This window comes from Diplotaxodon limnothrissa, linkage group LG6, assembly GCF_057381915.1.
Source record: "Diplotaxodon limnothrissa isolate DT_005_m linkage group LG6, D_limnothrissa_male_GT1.1, whole genome shotgun sequence".
NCBI lineage: Eukaryota > Metazoa > Chordata > Actinopteri > Cichliformes > Cichlidae > Diplotaxodon > Diplotaxodon limnothrissa.
This window is the reverse complement of record NC_140601.1, coordinates 26,100,633-26,123,157: the sequence shown is the minus strand read 5'-3', so window position 1 is coordinate 26,123,157 and position 22,525 is coordinate 26,100,633. Positions and strand designations below refer to the sequence as shown.

General features: G+C 41.4%; 1 protein-coding gene across 1 annotated transcript; it reads left to right on the top strand.

Annotated features, from left to right (window-relative positions):
- The first annotated feature begins 374 nt into the window (after positions 1-374).
- On the top strand, positions 375-16,950 carry kitb (KIT proto-oncogene, receptor tyrosine kinase b). The gene is made up of 21 exons (XM_085356015.1): positions 375-429; positions 3,184-3,459; positions 3,544-3,828; positions 5,559-5,698; positions 6,838-7,006; positions 7,168-7,357; positions 7,451-7,566; positions 7,836-7,950; positions 8,823-9,010; positions 9,462-9,568; positions 10,288-10,414; positions 10,513-10,617; positions 11,542-11,652; positions 12,227-12,365; positions 12,457-12,524; positions 12,666-12,757; positions 14,959-15,081; positions 15,470-15,581; positions 15,796-15,895; positions 16,537-16,642; positions 16,807-16,950. The coding sequence occupies exons 1-21, from the start codon at positions 375-377 to the stop codon at positions 16,948-16,950; spliced, it is 2,868 nt and encodes a 955-aa protein (XP_085212141.1).
- Positions 16,951-22,525: the final 5,575 nt, after the last annotated feature.

Below are 22,525 nucleotides of genomic sequence, written 5' to 3'. Positions count from 1 at the left end.
AGGACTTTTATTGATGGAAAATTTACTTATTCTTCCAAACGACTGAGTGAAGATGATTTTTATGGGGGGGGGGGGTTTCAGTAATAACAGACTCATCACCTTGGCCAGACTCCAACCAATGCGGGACAGCAAGGAGTGGCAATGATCCAGAGCAGGGGGGAGGGAGAGAGGCGATGCACTGTGTCTTTAAGCTCCAATGAAATCCATCAGGGGGAGCCAGGCTGCTGGATCATTGTGTCCGTGCGCTCATTACGTTGGAGGAACCTGTGCCGCGTTATCACGCTGGACGAGGTCTCGTTGTTTTAGACACAGGATGGTTTTGTCTGCGCTTGAAACGCATGGGGTAGAGTGAAAGACTTGAAAATCACCCGACAATGAGGTTCCGCTGGGTTCTTTGTGCCTCGTATTTTATTTTGCTGCCACTAACCGGTAAGAAAACCACTTGCGATGTTATTTCAGCGCGGCGTGTGGATATCTTTTTTTTTCTCAGTGTTGACTTTATTGCTTTGTTGTGTTTTTTTTCTCCCAACTCTTTGAGTGGGTAGTTTCAGATATTCTTACGTTTTATTGCTGTTATAGTGGTGGAATTTCTATGACGGCATCCTTAATGCTTTTCACCCTATGGTAATAATTCAAATCATTTATTTCTGTACTTTGTTCGTGCATTATTTTAGAGTCAGTGCTTCTTCGGGTCTTATTCCGTCTCCCACTTGTGCGACATGTGCTGCTGTCACCATTAAAGAGTCTTTTTTTGCCTATATCTTAGAGTATAGACGTAAACAGCCGAGGAAAAACAGCGTGTATCTTTGCGCATGTTTAGCGCAACCTCCTGTCCGTTTACTGTTTTTCCGGACTGTTTCAAGTCAGTCATTTAGTGCTAAAGGTAAATGTAAAGCTCTTGCCAACCCGCCAGCTTAAGTCTACAAATCATTTGTATGCATAACTGTTTAGTGGTGCGCTGGAAATACCTTTGGCGGGCAACAAGTGTGTGTGTGTTTGTGTGTTTGTGTGTCCCTGTGTGTGCCTGAGTGTTTTGTTTGAAGAGAATTAATTATTTATTCTACCCAAACGAAGAGGATAAGGTTGAGCATCCTACCAGAACAGCAAAAGAAACAAAGAAGAAGAAAGAGGAGAAGAAGAAGAAGGGGGAAAAAAGATACGCATCTTCTACCACAAAGCACCCGCAGCATCTTGACATCTAACAGCTCTGGATGTTAGGATCAAAGCTTCGTGTTTAGTCACATAACTGCCTCGGGTTTTGTTTTGTTTTTTTGTTTTTTACTACTGAAACCGTTCGCTTGTTCAAATAGTTCAAATCACTGGTTGCCAAACTCATATTCTGAGAGATGCAGCATTAAAAACATGCCCTCACACCCCGCGCAAACACAGATGTGGATATTTTGGAAGGGAGGGGGGATTCACATCCTTCTCCTTTATGCTTTCTGAGCTCTGCTTGAGCCTGGAGGCACAACAGTCACATGAAAATCCTGTTTTTGAAATGGCTCTTATCATGTGCAAATCTAAGTGGGGGAAAAGGAGAGAAAGAAAGTGGGAGGAAGACTGGTGGAGCTTAAACTAAAATGTCAGCTGGGTTTACTCATCTTAAGGGAATAGGTTTAGGGACCTTGATGCATGATTACTCAGCGGCTGTATAACTCATAATTATTGATTCTCCAATTGAGCTGTCGTGGTTAGATAGCACTCTCTCTTCAGGGAGTCTCTGTCAATCATGCCATCCTGTTTAACCACCACACTGGGCACTCTGATCTTAAACGATCAATCAACAGAAAAATAACAGCAATTATTTTGATATTTTCAGTCCTAGTCAAGCCAGGATACTGTGCTGCTTTCTTACAGCATTTCAGCTATGAGGAATTGTTTGCTTTTTAGTCTCATGTGGTAGTATTTTTAGATCTCTGGAGTGGCAGTCTGCTAACACAACAAACAGAAAATGCTGTTTTTTGTTACAACATGTACTTCAGGATTTCTGACTCCTGGTAGCTATTTTCACAATTTTCTGACCCTTTAGAAACCAAGCTACGAATGGAATAATCAGAAAAATAAAATCTACATCAGCTTTAATCTGTACACCTGCTCACCTGCTTGTTAATGCAGATACCTAATTAAGTAATCACTTGGCAGCAGCTCACTGCATTTTGCCGTGTAGCAGCGATTGAGACAATCTACTTAATTTGAAACAGAGTATGAGAATGGGGAAGGACAGCGGTGTAAGTGATTTGGACCTGGCGTGGTTGTTGGTGCCAGGCGGTCTGGTCTGAGTGTTTCAGAAACTGCTGATCTACTGGAATTTTCTCTGCGAATGCCTTGTTGATGCCAGAGGTCAGATGAGAATGGCCAGACTGCTTTGAGCTAAGGGAACAGTAAGTCACATAACTGTTTGTTAGAACTCTCGTATGCAGAAGATCGTCTCCGATTGCATAAGATATTAAACCTTGAAGCAGAGGGACTACAGCAGAAGACCACGCCGGGTGCCATTGCTGTCAGCTAAGAACAGGAAACTGTGGCTACAATCCACAGGCTAATTAAACTTGACATTAGAAGATTAGTAAAATGTTGTTGGGTCCGATCAGTATAAATGTCTGCAGCAAAATTCAGATTGCAGAATTTTACATAAAACAGCATGAATGCATACATCCATCCCGCCTTGTATCAATAGTTATGACAGCAGTGCACCCGTCTTCTAATTGCTGCTCCTATAAAGCTAAAGCAATCTCAAACTGTTCACTGTTCACTGTACTTAAATGGCCTCCATAGTCACCAGATAGCAATCCAATAGAGCACCTTTGGGATTTGGTGGAACAGCAAATTTATACCATGCATGTGTAGCTGACAAATCTGTGATGCTATCATTTCAACATGGACCAGAATCTCTGAGGAACGCTTCCAGCGCCTTGCTGAATCTGTACCAAAAGCAATGAAAGCAGTTTTAAATGAGGCTATATGTTGAAAAAAATGTTTCGATTAAGAACAACATCTCCGCTATGTCTTCACTGGGTTTTTTTCTTCAGAGGTTGTATTTAATTATATTATTATTATATTAATACACCAGAAAGCAGCAGCATTTCTTTCCCTTCTGGTGTGGATTTTTATCCAAGCCGAACCCATTCAAAATTAGCAACAGGTCCAACATCCATCATCCTTAATGTTCTTCCTCTCTACCAGTGTGGTCAGAGCCACTCATCTCCCCCGGTGGGCCTCACATCGTAGTTCCCAAGAAGGGGAAGCTAGAGCTGCGCTGCTATGACAATGCCACAACGTCTGGCGCCCCGCCCAGGTTAAGGTGGTACAGGGACAAGTCTCGCAAGCTGGATGGAGAGGTGCAGGAGGGCAACGTGGCTTTCGTCAGGCTATCAGCCGCCCAGCTTAACCACATGGGTCGCTATATATGTGTGAATAACATCACACTGGAACAGAGCTCTATCTACGTATACGTGAAAGGTGGGTGTTTAACGGGGGGGGGGCATTTGGATGTTTGTCTTCACAACATTAATCCAAATCTTTACCTGTCTGTCATCTCCCTAGACCCCTACAATGCTTTCCTGCACATCATGATAAACATCAAACTGGTGCGAGAAGGCGATAGCTGCACCATTCCCTGCCTTGTTACTGACCCCGAGGTCACCCACCTGGGTTTGGAGACCTGTGATGGACGACCTCTGCCCTCTGGTATGAGTTATAAGAGTGACCTTCAGGAAGGCATCACCATCAACAACATTCAGAAGGAATACGATGGCTGCTACGTATGTGTGGGACTTCTTCACGGAGTCAAAGTGATGTCAAGTAAATACAATCTGGAAGTACGACTCGGTAAGTAAAAGTCAAAAAGCGATATGTATTATTCGTGTTTCCTGAAATTACCATTCATGTTAATGAGAGATTAGTCACTTTTGTCCAGAGTAATTAATTACTGGTGATATATTCCCTTCAGTGTGCATATATAGAAAATATAAGGTCTTGTTACAGAACAGAGCAGGCATCAGTGACAACAGGCAGGAGCCTAATTAAGTCAGACACAGCTTGAACAAGAGGACTGAGGAAGGAAGTGGGATTCAGAGCAGCTGGAAGATGTCCAGCAGCTGCCTGATGTATGGAAGAGTACCAGCTGAGCCATCAGCTGATGTGGGCTGGCACTCAGATGTTGTTGTTATCACCTAATCTATCCGGGTTGTGATCGGAGCTTGATTTTTGCAGCGTGACTAAATGAACACCATGTTTAAGTTGTTTCATGGGTGTTAATGAAGCTAAATGTGGAGGAAGAAAACAATGGGTTTACTGCCACATTCATATTTCTCTTCATACCTGAAATACAAAAACATCCATCTATGAGCAGCTGCTGAGAGCACAGAAGCATCTTTAGAGGAACTGTTTGAATTAGGAAAATGGAAAACTGCAAAGTCACTAGCAGGCGAGGCGATGGTGAAGTGGAAAAACGTCCATACTTTACCCGTAATTAGTAATTGGAAGTTAAAACCACAGCATTTGCTTTCACTGATGCCTCTAAAAGCATAATGGCATGTCATTAGTTCTGCAGGAATTTGGTTTGATGCAAAATGAAGGATTTTAATTTATGAAATTCATAGCTGCCTAGACTTTGGCAGCTATTGACATTTTGCTCAATATCACCAATAAGCGAAATTGTAGCATCGTAAAAAGCCAAAGCATGAGCAGATGCAATATGCATTCATCCTATGGGAAATCCATCCAGTCTTGGTTAAGACTGGAACATGATAGCGGACCAACACTGGCAAATGCAGAGCAGCTAGCATGGCTAATAATAGACAGTCCAAAAGCCTTCTGTTCACTTTCTTTTTTAGCCACAAAGAGATATTACATTTTTACGAGCTACGTGCATCTTAATAAAATAAAATCGATCATAGATACAATTTAAGTTTGTGCTTCTGTCCTCTGCATTACATCAGCACTCTTTATGCGGACCAGCTGAGGGGCAGTACGGCATGGTGTCCTTTTGAATGATGGGAAGAGGGAGAAAGCGAGAAGTACGTTGAGGAAGGGAGGAGCCGAGGGATTTGATTCCCCCAGTGAACAAAGCTCTGTAACAGAGCATGAAGGCTGTGTTTGGGTTAAATAGAATTAGTCCAGCACAAACACAGCAACCGAAGCGGCGTCTGCAGGCATTTAATGCTGGAAATTAATCGTCCTGCCTACGTGGGGACAAGTGTCTGCATTTGGTCATGCTGCTCACGTCAGTATAAAGCTGCACAGTACAAACCGCATTGGGGTATTTTATTATGGCGTTTAAATAAGCAATTTACTTATTTTTATTACATTTTAGCACAAAACCACCACATTTTTTGTTTCAGGTCAGATGAAAAGCCGCCGTTTGGGATTCATGATTTCAGATCATACCAGTCCAGAGTTATTACAGTGCAGCAGAATGATTTCAGGCTCACATATGTCGTGCTGTTAGAACTGTCTGTGTGACAATGCACAGGTGAAAAAAATGATATGATGCTGGTTTAGATGAACTCACAAATACAGCAGTTTGCTACAGTTGCTTTTTGAATCCCTTGATTCAGTGCCAGAGTTACGCCCAGTGATCACGCTGTCCCAGAAAGACAAAGTCATCTTGAGGACAGGAGAGCAGTTCGAGCTTACCTGCAGCTCCTCCAATGTCAACGCAGACGTCATTCTCAAGTGGGACTTCCCGTCAACAGCGGTGAGAATGATTCAGGGATTTATTTGCAGTTCTTTGTCAGGGATGTTTGGCTGCCTACTTGTCAAACAGTTTGCAACGTCCTTTAGAAATGATTTCATTTTGCACAAAGCTAACATGGAGAAAAGTGAGCTCATATCCCAAGTAATGCTTTAGAGACTTTTTCGTTCAAGAAACATGTTTCCAAAAGATTTGTGATGCTGTTTAACATGTAAACAAAAAGCAGAACTATATTTTCTGTGAAGAATTATACCCAATATTTTAATATTGAAAAAAAAGTTTGAAAAAAGACAAAAAAAAAAGGAGAGAAATTCGTAAAAGTTTTGGAAACAGGTTGTAACTTCGCCTACTTTCAAGGTGCACGGTGAAGGGCAAACATGTGAAGAGGCTGATGGTCCAGCAACATTTGAAGCATGAAGAGCAACTTTCTGGTTCTGCCAGCATATTTCAGCAGCCTGTTCCCGTCATCACTGACAAAGGGTATAGGCTGAAGTAACAAAGTTGCTCTTCATACTGCAAGTGTTGCTGGAGGTTTGACCTTTGACGTGCAGAGGAGTGTCCAGACGGGGGGCTGGGGTGGCAGCTTGTGAATAGCAAATAGTTACATTGTGCTTTTTATTCATATTTGGCACAAATTCCACACTTTGGATATGGTTGTTACTTACAATTTCTTAGTTACCAGTATAGACATTTTATATACTAGTATGTGCCACTGCTACAGTATTGTTTGATCTGTGATTTTAACCCATTGTTAGGTGGTTGCTAGGCAACATGATGGCATCATGATGTGCTAAATGCAAAATTGAGCCTTGTGGATATAAATGAGATGCTACTGTCATTAAATTAAAATGATACTATTATTTGAAGTGTTGCAGGCGCATAAATGTTACACATAGGTCATTTTAACTCCTTGGTAGGTGATGTCATAACATCTGATCTAGATAAGAAACTTAAGAAGGCTAAGACGTCACTGTGTACTGAGCTTGGTCGCTCAACTTTTGATCATAGGGAGGAGGTGCTGACAGCCAGACTTTGTATGTTACAGTAAGACTACAGTTGCTGGATTATGTAGAAAACAACAGATCTGTGTCATGTTACACCTGTAAAGCATGCTTCTTTGCCTCCTCTTTGCCACTTTGCAGCATCCTTTTGAAACACAAACCTCACACATCCTGTCCGGGGGTTTGGGTTACGAGCGTTCAACCTCACTCTTGATCCCAGCTGTTAACCAATCAGACTCAGGGACTTACCGTTGCCATGCTCACAACGAAAGAGGCCGCAGTGACGAAGCGATGGAGCTCAAAGTTTACGGTAAGAATTGGGGGCTTTGTATTTATACTCAAAAATATATTTTCAAGTTGCCCCAGTAATGTTATAGTTATTTCTGAGGCCACACATACCTGGATGTGTGCAGAATGTTATCAACCTTTTGTTCATAAAACATATTAAACTTACACATTTCTGCTCTTCAGATCAGGGGTTCATTAAAATGTTAGTAAGTCAAAGTCCAGTCCAGGAAGAGGTTAAAGAGGGAGAGAGCCTGAGCCTAAAAGTTGAATTCGATGCCTATCCTGCACCAAGCTTCATGTCCTGGTCTTACAATGGGAAGATTCTCCACAACACCACAGAGCACGTCATCACTCTCCACCGAAACAAATACAGGTACAGTTAGTTAAAAGTGAGTACTTCAAGTAACCAGTACGCTAGTATGTCACTGTGGGTTAAAGGATTTTACAAATACACTTGTTCTATCAGATACAGCAGCAAGCTGAGACTAGTGAGGGTTCTTGGCTCCGAGGGCGGGATCTACAACTTCTCAGCCAGTCACAAAGACGCATCTGTCGATCACTCGTTTCATGTGTATGTCAACAGTAAGTAGCTCTCACATTTGTTCCTTTGGGTTGTATACTTAGAACACAGTTAGTAGCTGAAATAACAATCTGTACAGAAGAGTAGCTAGATAAATCAGAGTTTTACAAACTTTTCGCCTGCATTGATTTTAGTTAAAGGAAACCTCATTTTGATCAGCTGGTACTTTTCTGTAGTAATACCACAGGTAGCCAGTATACTGGGAGTCAACAGGAGATGCTTTGTACATGTGCTGTATGCTTCATATACGACTTTCTTTTTTCTCCGTAAGGTAAGCCTGTCATTACAGCTCAGGAAGGGCCTGTTGATGGACAAGTGCGGTGCATTGCTGCAGGATACCCCGTCCCTAAGATCAGCTGGTACTTCTGTGAGCTGCCGCGCACAAGGTATCCCGAAAACGCAGCTTATATCAAGATCTTACAAAAGAGGATTAGGCCCACTGAAATTAAAATCATAATTCTGAAAAAATGATCATGAAACAGGAAATCAGTTTGCCTTTGAAATTTGATTTATTAGTAACATATTATTAAGTAAATATCTAACCAAGCCTTCAAGTACATTGTGCTTTATTAAGCACTAAAACTTTATGCCTTTTAATAAAAGTTTTAAAGCTTTTCCTATCCTAACAAACCATATGCACACTATATTTCACATATTTCCGTTCTCAGGTTAGCGACTAAGGTACAAATAGTGATTTGGCCCCACTGACGAGAAGCAGCTGTATTAAAGGTCCACATGAAGATATGTATATGTAAAAAAAAAAAAAAAAAAAGAAAGAAAAGAAAAGAAAACAACAACAATTGGCTACAAATATAAATGGCTAGGTTTTAGGATCGTAGGAACAGAAAGGATCATTTTATTCTATTAGAACAGAAGTAATGGAGACGATTGCTAGAAGGAGCTGCAGAAACAGCACCCGGTTTCCACTGGGTGATCTACATCAGTGACACCACCTCTGATGTGTTTGTTGGCTGGTTCATCTGTAACTCAGATGCAGAACTGTGCTCTAGTTTCACATCTATTAGACTTAAAATTGCTTTAATTTTTCCATCTTTTTAAATTTGTTTTAGACAATTTAGCAATTGATGGAAAAGCTTTTAACGCACTTACAGTAAGGAGCTGTAAGTTTAGTATGTCTTATTTTTCCTACCTCTCCTACTGGAGTGGATCCAAAGGCACTGAATCAATAAATTGATTTGTAAAGGCTGAAACCTGCTCTTGCACGGAGTGATCGTAAGCAACCTTAATGTCTCAACAGGTGCTCACAATTGCCCAATGCCACCCAGTGGGAGACCTCAGAGGTCACTGTCCTTTCAGAGTCAACCTTTGGTAGGAGTCAAGTGGAAAGCCGACTGAATGTCAGCAAAGAGTTCACTCAGTACCACACACTGGAGTGTGTCGCTTCTACAGAGGAGGCAGAGGCCTACACCCTGTTCTCCATCAGTGGTAAGACACTGTACGGACCGCAAATAGAGCTGCAAGGAGAGTAACACAGGTGAAGCGTCAGTGTCTGCGTGGTGGGGATTTGTCTTATATAGCGCGCCACAAATACGTTGTGCAAGAATTCAAAAAGACACACAAACCCATTGACCCTTTGTCTGCACAGGCCAGGTGTGTGGTTACTGGGTACAGATTGAATGAGATTAGTGTATGCTGACTATGCAAGCTGGGATTATATGGCGCAGACTCACTAATCCTTGTCACACAAACAAACACCACTGCTGCAGCTGTCTGTTTTAACGGTAGAGGATGTCACTCCGTGTGTGTGTGTGTGTGTGTGTGTGTGTGTGTGTGTGTGTGTGTGTGTGTGTGTGTGTGTGTGTGTAACTACCAAAACTTGGCTACTTCAATGCTCCATGAGATTTCTCACTCTGGGTTTGTTGGTGTTCATTCTCAGAGCGTGTGGTCCCCCATAAACTCTTCACGCCTCTTCTAACCGGCATGGTGGCTACTGGGGTCTTACTCAGCCTCGTGTTAGTGGTGCTGCTTTATAAGTACTTGCAGGTAAGGAAAAAGGAAATAAACTGTGCATGCCTTATGATTATTGTGATTTTAAGCCCGGGTTTAAGTAGGGTCACAGATTTGACGTAAATCACAAAACTCTTTGGCCATCAGCCCCTTTCAAACCCATGAATCAGTTTCAAAGATTATAAACATCAATCTCAAATCAGGATCATCAAGCAGCATTGACATACACTTTGCATCCCAGGAAAGTAAATGGCTTTGGGAGTTTCTGGCAAAGGGCCCATTCTCATTTACTAATGACTCATGCCTCCATCGTGTTTAGAGTACGTTAAAGTTAGAAGCATCTTTCTTTCGTTCTGCATTTGGCAGTGATGTTTTGCACGCAAGAGTGACGGTAAATTCTTTTAATCAACATGAATGTGTCCTAATGAATTTCAGTTGAATCAGTCAACCATTTGAAGTGCAGACATGCTGTAGTTAAAGGATTTTTGACACTGCGATCACGCCTCCAGCCATTAATTTGCCCCCCTGAGCATGCTGTGCTTATTGCTCTCAGATGAGTCAGACTCCTTGAGAAGTAGCTCACGCATCTGGAGTGGGATCGTCAGGGGGAAAGTCTAGACTCGGGCTGACAACTAAAGTGCATCTTTGTAAAAGAGCAACGTGAAAGGGAATATGAGCTATACAGTCGAACACAACAAACAGTCCCGGGAAGCTGATCTGACGTCACTTTTTCTCTCCCCTCCAAACTTTAACAGAAACCAAAGTTCCAGATTCAGTGGAAGGTCATCGAGACTGTCCATGGAAACAACCATATATATATTGACCCCACCCAGCTGCCATATGACTCCAAATGGGAGTTCCCCAGGCAGAAACTGCGCTTTGGTAGGACAGTGTGTGTAAGAGTGCAAATGTACAGCGACTGTTATCATTTTTAGAGCATGAATGAAGTGTTAAAGTTTGTTTTTTGTGTTTATTTGAAGGTAAGACCCTGGGCTCTGGGGCGTTTGGAAAGGTAGTGAGGGCCACTGCATACGGATTGTGTTCTGCAGACGCTGTGACAACCGTCGCTGTTAAGATGCTGAAATGTAAGTCTATATTTTCCCCATCACCGTCTCTGTGTTGTAACAATATTATATAAAGTGGTACAAAGTACTCAGTACTGTACTTAAAGAGTGAAAACACCAAAATTCAAAGTGTTTGACTGCAATCCCATGTTTAAAATTGAATGAAAAATGATGAAAAATAAATCTAACCTGGAAGTGACAGAAATTGCAGTTCCTTAAGTGGCTCCGAAAGCAAGTCAGTGCACACAGACTCTGTGTTAATGAATACAGTGGGGCCTTTTGTTTTTTATTTTTAATAACTCATTTTGATACTTGCAAGAAGTAAAGTTAGTTATATGGAAGCTGCCTGCTCGTCCTAACCTTCGCTAATTAAAATCAGTAAACTAGATCGCTCACTTTTGGTCTTTTGGAGCATTTTAAAGGAATTACATGACAAATATTACGGCTTGCTGCTTGGTACAGCTTGTATAAGAAGACTGTGGCTCTGTTTTTACTCCACACTAATTAGGAGGCATGTGTGTCCGAGCTACTCACCCCTACAGTCTATGGGGCCTGCTTGCTGACAGAGCTTGCTTGGGTTAGCTGATAACTTAGCACTCCAACCAATTGTCCAAATATTCTGACTCGAAAAAAACAAACACTCAAACAATAACAACAACATAAACAAGTTTCAGAGTAGAGACGAATATGAAGTTGTTTTTTCTCTTTTTACAATTCTTTTAATCCCCCACATTTATGTTAGATTGGAAAACACTGGGCTGAAAACCAAATAACTGTTACACCGCCACTAGTGTCACTACTGGTACTGTTTCTTCTGTATTTCTGATTGCCGTTAGGCTTTTAAATATGAGAATACGCCAGTCACAAAGGAATACTTTCACTTTACGGCCTTTGATTTTGTGCTTATACGTCTTCCACTTTAATGTTGTGATGATGTCATCTCAGCCAACGCTCACTCCACGGAGAAGGAGGCGCTGATGTCTGAGCTGAAGGTTCTCATTTACCTTGGAAACCACGTTAACATCGTTAACCTGCTGGGAGCCTGCACCGTCGGAGGTGAGAGGAGTCACTACGAGCACAATTAGTTCACTCAGAATCAGATTTGCATGTGAGATATTTTTGGATTGGTTTTGTCGTGTCAGGGGCACATAAACCTTACACATCTGCACTCTTGTTTTATTGTTGACTGTCATGATTTATGATTATGAATGTTGTCTGGGAGACACATTTGCCATATCCTCATGTGGTGACTCACTGCTGTACCCGGCCATTATCAGCATCTGCCTTCGATATGAAGACGTGATTCATTTTACCTTGCCACAAATCTGCTGTGTGTGTGTTCAATATTATTTAGCTGTCTAGACCTCAGTATTGATTATAATTTAGTTTGGTGTTTTTTTCCACAGATGTATGCATAAGCACTTATTGTGAGAGAAACAAGGAATAGTGACATTGTTTCCTCTGTTTAAACATGATCAGCTTTTAAACACCCTTGTTGTCAAGCCTCATCACTGTGTCAGAACTGCTTGCCGTTTCTTCTCATTTTCATTGTGCTGTCATGGTTTAAAAATCAGTGACTGATGGTTGTCGTTTTTGTATTGTTTTGGTTTTTGTCCCTGTATTCTGCCAGGACCAATTTTGGTAATTACAGAGTACTGTTGCTATGGGGACCTCCTCAACTTCCTCAGAAGGAAAAGAGAGTCCTTCCTAAACTCCAGAGCTGGGGATGGTTACTACCACAATGTCTCGAACCCAACAGAGTCCACAAGGTGCGTATGTGCAGGAATGCTTCATGGCGATGACAGCTGAAAGTGGCTAGTTTCTCTACTTACGTGTTTGTATCTGTGTGTATTTCTTTAGCAGTGAGGCTACTGGTGCAGGATATATGCCCATGCGTCCCTCTGAGAAAGAAAGGTCCTCTGAGTCAGGTACAACGTCGCTCTCTCTTTACATTTCTAATTACAATACACTGCATAACCAATAGCATGCCTCCACAAAGGATGAAAATTCCCTACAAATGAATCAAAACTGGAATTCTCGCATATAACTGAAGTGCATTGTGTGCCTAGATGACATAGATGAGCTGTCCTTGGATGCTGAAGATCTCCTCAGCTTTTCCTACCAGGTGGCCAAAGGAATGGAGTACATTACTTCCAGGAATGTAAGGCTTTTACAGACTGTTAATAAACAGTATATAGACTCGTCATGGGAGAGATTTAAAAGTGCTGTTCCTAGTTCATAAATCATGGCATGGCTCAGGGCCAATATTCGTGCAGAACTTTTTCTTTCAGCTAATGGCATCATTATAGTAGGAAACCACGGCATTGCTGCATTTCAAACGTATACTGCACACAAGCAGATTAAACAATTAGGCGTCTCTATTTAATGCTGTCAATTCAGCAATGAAAAAAATGCCAAATGTAACGATGAAGTTACAGAGAATTTGTTCAGTTATCACATAACTGCATCTTCCCCCAGGCTGTGTGGAGCATTTTAGCCATTAAGGCACTGCTTTGTTTTATGCCATATTTAGATTCAACGCACAAAGTCGACTAGGCGTATAAATCAAGTCGAGATAATGTCACATATCTGGATTGCATCTCAGGACCAGTGTTGTCTTTACAAACTTCTGTATTTGCTGACACACCCATACAACCATAAAACACTCAAGCTGCAAGCTGCACAATCCAAACATTGATGTTTTGCACACTGCATTAGTGCTTGCTGATTTACAGCATTTCTCACAGCGACTTTCAAACAATCAGGTAGAAGCAGAACTCTTACATGCGCTACCTTGTCAATGCTAGTTACCAAAAACAACGAAGTGCACTTGGTAGTTGTAGGACTACACAAACGTAGACGCAGCAGAAATTAAATCCTACAAGAGTGATCCGGTGGACAGGAACATGATTCCAAATGAAAGGAAATTAAATGAATTAAAGTTTGAAGAAGCTCCACCTTAGTTACATACAAACAGTCAGCCTTAAACCGCTTCAATTGCTCAGACTGTACTTTTATTTATTTATTTAATTTATGCATAGTTTGTTGGCTTATTTCTACTAATTTATCCATTTGGATTGCATTCCCTACCATATTTTTTCATGATTTCAGTAGAAACATGGCTTCTGTGCCCAGGTTACCTGAACAGTTAAAAGAAAATATGACATGAATTACAAAAAAGTCCAAAAAAGTTGGGCACCGTTTTGCCCCCAGTACCATCCGAGGCTTTTGAATTGAGTGCTGGATGATTCCTCTCTTCTTTAGTCCACAGGACTTGGCGTCCAAGTTTTCCAAAGAGAATTTCAAATTTCGATTCATCTGCCCTCAGATCAGTTTCCCCCTTTGCCTCAGTCCACTTTAAACGAGCTTTGGCCCAGAGAAGACAGCAGGGTCTCTGTATCATGTGCATGATAGAGCTTTAACCTGTATTTGTGGAGTGCACGGTGAACTGTGTTCACCGTGCTCACGAGCCCATGGAGGGATTTCCATGACAGGATCATGCCTGTTTTAAATGTAGTGCTGCCTGAGTTTCATATGATTTTCAGCCTTGTCCATTGCGCATACAGATTTCTCCACATTCTGTGGAATTGAAGATCATTACTCTGAAATTGTTCCACAGTTTGCAGATTCATTTTTTTGCCGATTGGTGAACCACTCCCCATCTTTACTTCATGTTACTGATCTGTTGCAATCAAATTCGAAATGAGCTAGATTTTTCTTAAATGCATTTTCTTTGTTTAAACGTTTGATGTTTTTCCTATATTGTGTTGTCATTCAAATATGGACTCAAGAGATTTGCAAATGCATGCATTTTGTTTTTACATAGCAGCCCAGCTTTTTTAAAATTATGATCGTAATAACACAATTCCCCTTTTGTTGTGTAAAGAAACTGTGCTCAAACACAGCTTTAACGGTGTCTTTCGCCACAGCTGATTCGTTTCTCACAGACACAAACTGGTGGCAGGCCAACAGAGAGCCCAAGCTGGTGACACTTTTTCTTTGTAACATAAAGATGAAAAAAAGTGTTTTACTTCCCTCTACGATGCAATCTTAAAACCGTTTTATTAACCAGTTACACTCTTAAATAAGACAAAAGTAACTGTTTAGAATGATCGTGTAAAACGTGGCACCCGTTTACCCACACATGCTTTCTTGAATTTTGTTTGGTCATATTGAGTCATTGTTTCTCCTTCTTCTACTTCTTCTTCTTTTGTAAACACGTCAGTTCGCCTTTTGTGTTTGCCACAAGCTTTACCGGCCTCGCCTCCTTTGTAAGCGTGCCCTGTCATTCACTGCAGAAACCGGTTGCTGTGTCAATGCTCATCGCTGTGTTTGTTTCTGCTGCCGCGTTTGTGTGCGCAGTGCATCCACAGGGATCTTGCAGCTAGAAACATTCTGCTGACTCACGGCAGGGTGGCGAAGATCTGCGACTTTGGCTTGGCACGAGACATCACCACCGATGCCAGCTATGTGCTCCGTGGAAACGTGAGTCTGTCTTTCCGTCTGTCAGTCTTTCGCTCCCTCCTCCTTTGTTCTTTGTTCCCGCTCCGTCTCCGCAAACCAAGACAGGAAAACTCCCACGCTCGCTTCTCTTTACGGAGTCTGAACTGCTCTATGAAACAATACATGTAGAATTTTTGTGAAGAAAGTTGGACAGCAAGCTAAAAAGGAAAAGATGAAAAGTTTGCAGTTACACTGGCCAAACAAGAAGAAAGTTCTGTTCATTTTGTACACGAAGGCATTATTTATTGAATTGTATTTTATAAAACTTTCATATAACTTTTTTCACACTGAAAATTTAGATTCTTTTTGATGGGCTATATTATATTCTTATAAATGAGGACACGAGTTCATGGCTCTCTCCCTCCTTCAGGCTCGTCTGCCGGTCAAGTGGATGTCACCTGAGAGTATTTTTGACTGCGTCTACACGATTGAGAGTGACGTGTGGTCCTACGGCATCCTGCTCTGGGAAATATTCTCCCTCGGTAACATTTCCATTTTATGCTTTACTTTCCTTTTACTGTTTCAAATCATCATTGTCATCCATTTGACTGGGGGCTTTAGTACAGGCTTATTAATGCTCACAAGCAGCAACATAGCTTAGGGCACGCACGCAAAGTGGTATTGATTGAGAAGCCAACAGTACCGTGCAAATCAATATTTTTTTCCTTTAAAAATGATGTAAAGTTGTTGTTGCAGGTAACAGCCCGTACCCTGGGATGCAGGTGGGATCTGCATTTTATAGGATGATTCAGGAAGGCCACAGGATGAGCAGGCCTGAGTATGCCCCCACTGAGATGTAAGTGCATGTTTGTGAGAATGAGTCTGTTTCATATACTGCCATCACAAAGGTTGCAGGAAGTCGTGTGTTTGTTTTTTTTTACTATCAGGTGATAAACAGATTATTTTTTCAATTAATAAAATATGTGTTTTAGGCCTTGGTCAAGCACTTACTTCATCCCAACCTTTTTCTTTGATGATATAAGCAGGGCAGAACCAACAACGCCAACAGTGTAGAAGCTAAAAGCAGAGAACTGTTTTATTCAAAACAAATTATCACTCTGTTTTGTGGTGATCAATTAATAATTCTTTGTTTTTATTTATAACCTGGACTTCTTTTATTATAATTTTACATGATCAGTTATTTAAATAAATTATTTGGATCTAATTTATATGTTGTTTTCCATCAGTGGGTACTTGAACTAAATCAGCAGCAGTTAAGGTGTAAAAGCCAAATATGTTATTATTTGTTCGATGCTGCCTTATATCCATGACTAAAGTCATTTTCTACAACGTGACTGATGCAATATGAGCTGTTACAGGCTATGAACCTGTCAGCCTGTAGTTTAGATGTATAAAATAGCTAGATTGTTTTTGTGTTCTGGCTGTTTCTCTGTATCCCAGACATATAAACTAATGCCAGTGTGACCTGCGTTGTAGGTATGACATGATGCTGTCCTGCTGGAACCACGATCCTCTGAAAAGGCCTTCCTTCAAAAAGCTGGTGGAGAAAACAGAGCTGCTGCTGTCAGAAAATACCAAGAATGTGAGTGCAAGAACGACTCTTAGTCTTACTTTTGTAATCTGTCTTTTTTGTTTTTCACTCATTTCCCTACATTTTGTCTCCAAAGCACAAAAATTATGTTGTTTTTTTTTCTTTTTTTCTTTCTTTCTTTCTTTCGTAAAACACAAGTCTGTGTTACTCCTCAGGTGTACCTGACCCTGAGTAATGCTTCAGGTCCTCCAGAGCAGCAGAGGGCGCCATCACGGAGACTGAGCTCAGTCTGCAGCACAACAGCCCCCAACCAACCTTTACTGCAGAACACAGCTGACGTCTTCCTGGACTATGTCTGACACACCAATTGGACACATACATAAATCCCCACCTTCCTGACCTTCCTCACCTCATACCACACAAACTACACTCCACTCTACTACAACTAACAGCTGATCATTTTAAACAAACTCTCAAATGCTGGCCTTCCTGCATCTTCCATACACACACACACTCACACATACAGAAACACACACACATATAGATATTGTACATATTGAGGGCTGCACTTGGCTCTCAGCCTCTATCTACTCTTGCCCTTTCAATATTGATCTCCATGGTAGGTATTTCAGGTGCACGTCTAAATAAAGCAGACCTCAGCACTAACCGGCCATCAGATACATCACCCATCAGCAGTGGGAAGAGTCTTGGCTCACATTCAGCCTTAGATTACATCTTAAGATGCTTTGGAGAAAACAAAAGGCTGCCAGTACATGTACATACCTGCACAGGGGAGATGATAGTGAACTGATAAATAAATAAACAGAGTTGATGCTGTGACTAGAGGACCTCTTTGTATCAGACTTGTCTGCCATTTCATAGAAATATTTTTGACATTTTGGGACTTTCTTGTTGAGAGATAGATGAGAAGAATTATACCATCCTCGTGTCGCCGCATGCAAATGAGGAAGTAAAGCTTAAAAACTGTAGTTTCTAGTTTAGGAGACACAATACACAGGTAATCAGCTTGTCTGGCTTGGTCCAATGGTAACAAAATCTGCACACCAGCATTTCTAAAGCTTGGACACTTGTGCAGTTGCTAAACATTGAGTAAAAGATATGTAAGATAGTAGAATAGCCCCTGAGCTGCATGCTTGTGGTAGTTTTGCCTTTTTAGAGTGTACAGCTTTGAGTTGTGCTTACGTAACTGTCACCATGCTGCTGTTGTAGGTGTTGAATGGTGTGGTTCATACAAAATTATCAGTCTGTGCAGTCTTTAACTCGTCTCCATATGTTCTTTATTGCTGTCTATCAGTATTTACCAGTGAAAGCCGATAAAACCAATCAGTTGAACTACAAGTTTGTCTTAAAGACGTTAAGGCCTGTAAGAGTTTGGCCCAAGAAACAAGGCATCTAACCAGATACTTGCTTTGGATGGCATCACTTTGGCCTTCATTATTAATGTGAAGATCTAAGATAGATATTTTAACACAGACATTGAAGAAATGTTTAGGAGTGCCTTCTCTAATCTGCACAAGATTGTCAAAGTTAGGAGACCCTGCCTTAGAGGGATGCTGAAAAACTAGTCCACACATTTGCTAATTCTAGTCTGGACTGATATATAATTGTGATATATGCCTAAAAAAAGCATCCATTTGATCAGAATTCCTGGAGGAAGGAACTTAAAACAAGATCCTACTATGTGTTTGGTTGGCTGACGCCATCTCTGCCATTAAGATTAGACTAAAATGATAGAGCTTATATTAAAGGCTACCATTAGAAGTGCCTTCTCATTCTCTGTGACTCCAATGCTATGTGAGCAAAGATGATGGCACTGCAGCACTCATTAGAAGTTGCCATGGTAGTTAATGAAGTCTCAGTAATGGATTTTTGCACATTAGAGGCACCAGATTGTACAGAAGCTATTCGGTGGCTTCTAGCTGGTATTCAGTGGTGACTTGGGGCAGATCCTTCTTATGAGACATGGTAGCTGCACTGTGATGGCGCTTGAAGAGCTTAATCTTGTGGAGGAATGTTGGGATTGAAGAAGATTTTTGACAAAATCCTGCTGGACTTCGGTGAGGGAAAGATTCTTGTTTTTCTAGAGGAGGTTGATTCTGCTGTTGAACTCACTGGGGAGAGATGAGGTCATTCAGAGCAACACTGCCAACCCAGAGTGGCTCGGTGCCTGAAGAACTCTGACAAAGATCCTTCCAGGAGTTTTTGCTGCTTGTGCGTGAGCATCATTTGTATCCTTCCTGAAGTTCCTACATACCCTCTGCCTCTCCGGAAATACCTCTGCATTACCGAGTAATGTAGGAATCATGTGATTTAGAAACCAGGACACTGCCATTGTTTAAGGTATTCCATCAATCACATGCTGCCCCATCCGCTGGCTACACACGTGCCGAGCCTGTCTGACCCATTTCCTTTCCTTCTTTCACAAACCCAAGAATAGGTCTCAGGGTTCTTCCATGGTTGACAGTGCATCACTGACGTCATGAAATCGCCCGTGGTGGCGCTGGAGGGTTGAAATGGGGAACATGTCATGAAAAGGGAGTATAGGAGAAGCGTGAGGAGCACACTGCCCTGTGTCGCTGCTGTGTTTAGGAGGCATAGCCTTTCAATCCAGACATCTTGCTTAAAACATTCTGCCTAAGAGGGCAGACTGGATGTTGGAAAGGTTAATTGTTCTTATGTCACTCAGCAAAAATATTTTCCCAAAATGTCAAATCCTAAAACCTTAAAACTTGTTTTCAGCAGGCCTTTAAATGAACACGTTTCTCTAAGGTAGTACAAAGTGTCTTTGAAGAGGAAACAAAAAGAAGAAGAGAAGCCATAGCAGAGTGGCATGCAAGCGATAATTCCTAATGAAAAAGATAAAGCCATAAAAGTTACATAAACACGAATTTCCACCTGTGCGTTGTAGCTTTGAAAACTGTGACTTATAAACAACAATTGCTGTATGTTTTTATGGATAACTTTAGTCTCTTTAGCAAAGCCAGTGTGGCCAAGGATTTAGGACTGATTGTGTGCTTTTTACTGTATGTCAAACCTGTATGCAATGTAAATATCTTAGAGATGTGCCTTTAGACTTTTTTTTTTTTAAGTGAATGCATTTGTTTGTGACAGTTATTGGTGAGAGAGCAGAAAAATGTTTCTGCACTCTGGCTTTCGGGTTCTTGCAGTTTTGATACAGTTGGTTGACTTGTAATAATAAAGAATGTACCTGTGATGGTCAAACTAACTGCAATAAGTCTTTTATTGTTTTCTGTGAAACAACATGGAGTCGTAAAAGAAACTCTTGTGAAATGTTGCCTCAGGTTGCCAACATGGTCCAACCATCATGTGTCGCATGATGCTTCTTGATGAAAGGTTGCCATCCCTGTTCCATGGATGCATTTTAATGGCAGTAATTACTGTAGGAGTAATAGCACTTTTCAGTCAAACTTCTAATGTGAACCTCAGATGGGCACTAGGATTGCCAGCCAGATACACTATGTTGTCAAAAGTATTCACTCACCCATACTGACTTCAGGTGTTTCAGTCACTCGCATGGCCACAAGTGTAAAGAATTAAGCACCTAGGCATGCAGACAACTTTTACAAACATTTGTGAATGAATGGGTCACCTTAGGAGCTCAGTGAATTCCAGCAACTCTGTGCAACAACTCCAGTGGTGAAATTTTCTCACTACTAAATATTCCAGCTATTAGTGGTGTTATAGCAAAGTGGAAGCGATCGGGAACAAGACCAACTCAGCTATGAAGTGGTAGATCGCATAAAATCACAGTATAGCACGGCGCCACTGAACTCTAAACAAGTGCAGACGTGCTCTCTGGGGGATTCATGCTTCTCCATCTAGTAATCTGATGACCAAGTCTGGGCTTGGCAGTTGCCAGGAGAATGGTACTTGTCTCAGTGCAATTTGCCAATTGTGGGTAGGGATGGGGGTTTTTGGAGGAGGAGGGGGGGGGGTTAGGAGTTGGGCTCAACCCCTTGGTTTCAGTGAAATGAACTCTTAATGCTTGAGAATACCAAGATACCAAGAAATTTTGGACAGCTTGGGAGTGACCCCTTCCTATTCCAACATGACTGCACAGCTTTGCACAAAGCAGAGGTCTATATAGACATGGATGTGTGAGTTTGGTGTGAAAGAACTTGACTGGCCTGAGTCCTGACCTCAACTCTATAGATCACCTTTGGGATGAATTAGAACAGACTGTGAGCCAGGTCTTCTCGTTCAACATTCATTTTCTGACCTCACAAATGCGCTTCTGAAAGAAAGGCCAAAAATTCCCATAGACGAACTCCTAAACCTTGTAAAAAGCCTTTCCAGAAGACATAAAGCTATTAGAGCTGCAAAGGGTGGGCTGACATCATATTTAAACCTTATGGATTAAGAAGTTCATATGCATGTGAAGGTAAACGACCGGCAATAAGTGTACTTTACTGTGGGTCAAAAGGAAGGCCATCACTGGCTTAAAAACTGAGTACAACACACATGTCACATTTAATATTTGCAACTGTTTTTATTTTCAAATTGACCAAGATGGGAGAAGAGGGGATTATAATAATAATGTTAGCAAACGTTTTGCTTCAAAATATTGATTACATCTGACTTTGGGGTAGATAAAGGAGCACAGTTCAAGAGCAGAAGAAGGGATAGAAATACATACAGTACAGGTTAGCATAGCACCGTTTTTACACTGAATACTGGTGTTTTTAACTTTGTGTATGTGTACAGTATTATACTAGATCTAGAACTGTTTAGAACCAAACGGTGTAGTGGAAGGGTGACCTGTGTATCTGTGTGGAAGGGGGAGCTCGCCGTCTTGTCAATGGCGTCCCGTATCAAATATCCTAGACCTCAACTTTGAAGAGATTTTGAACCCTTTTCCCAACCAAGATGTTGTCAGAAACATATTGCTGCAAACCAATAAAGTCTGTAATGGTGAAACATTCAGAGGTTCTTTTACGATAGACTGAAATTCAGATTGTAAGTTCTGGATTCTTGCAGTGAATTGTGAGTTTCGTTCACACCCCTCCATTTCCTTCATCATAAAGCCTGTCAAACAGGTGCACAGTTACAACATCCATTAGTCTCTTTAAAACACCATTACATTCTTTGGGCTGGGCATCAGTGACACAAACTATAAACATTTCATTACCCTTTAGAGATGCCTTAAAACGCACGCACGCACACACAAACACACTAATCTATACAGGACAAACAATTAATGTGAGACGAGTGGAAGACCTGATTCAAATATTAAAGCCCTCACTGTGTAATCTCGCCACTATTCCTTATTTGTATGGGGGAAAACAAGAAATGAGGTTTTATCCCCGCTAACAGCAATTTAGTCTAAGTTAAGCTTATGTCCAAGGGTTAACATTTGAGACTTGTCAGATAGTACTAGAGTCACTGTGAGCAGTCTGTTATTGCAGAACAATAATAGTACCCATCTTCTTTAGCCTGGCAGGTGACCAGTGCTCTGCAATGCCTAATAACCACTTTCCAGTCACACTTCTGTGCATGAAAATATACTGGGATAAAGCGACAGCTAACATGCACACAGACTCATTCACACAAACATATTCAAGTTGAGCCGTCCCACACACGGGCTCGCACAATATTGCGCCCAACGAGAGCAGACGTTCCTTGAAAATTACAATTCCTTTATACTGCAACGCAAGAACTGATTGGCTATCGCCAGGGGAAAGAAATACTGACCCCCAAGTGATATAAGAAGTAGGATCAAGGACAGGAGATGTTATAGTCACACAAACCCACATGCACACTTTTACTACACTCTGAGACAAAACACATTCTAAATGCTCCTTTGCCAACATTTCACTTCCTCCAAACCAAGGCTTTTCTGTATGATATGGCTTAATCACTGAAGTACACAGGCTGAGCCCAAACCATTTAAAG

Excerpts from the sequence above, each read along its gene's own strand:
- kitb (XM_085356015.1), top strand. The coding sequence starts at position 375 with ATGAGGTTCCGCTGGGTTCTTTGTGCCTCGTATTTTATTTTGCTGCCA. Across the intron at positions 11,653-12,226 it reads GGGAGCCTGCACCGTCGGAG|GACCAATTTTGGTAATTACA; the intron begins GTGAGAGGAGTC and ends GTATTCTGCCAG. Across the intron at positions 16,643-16,806 it reads TGTCAGAAAATACCAAGAAT|GTGTACCTGACCCTGAGTAA; the intron begins GTGAGTGCAAGA and ends GTTACTCCTCAG.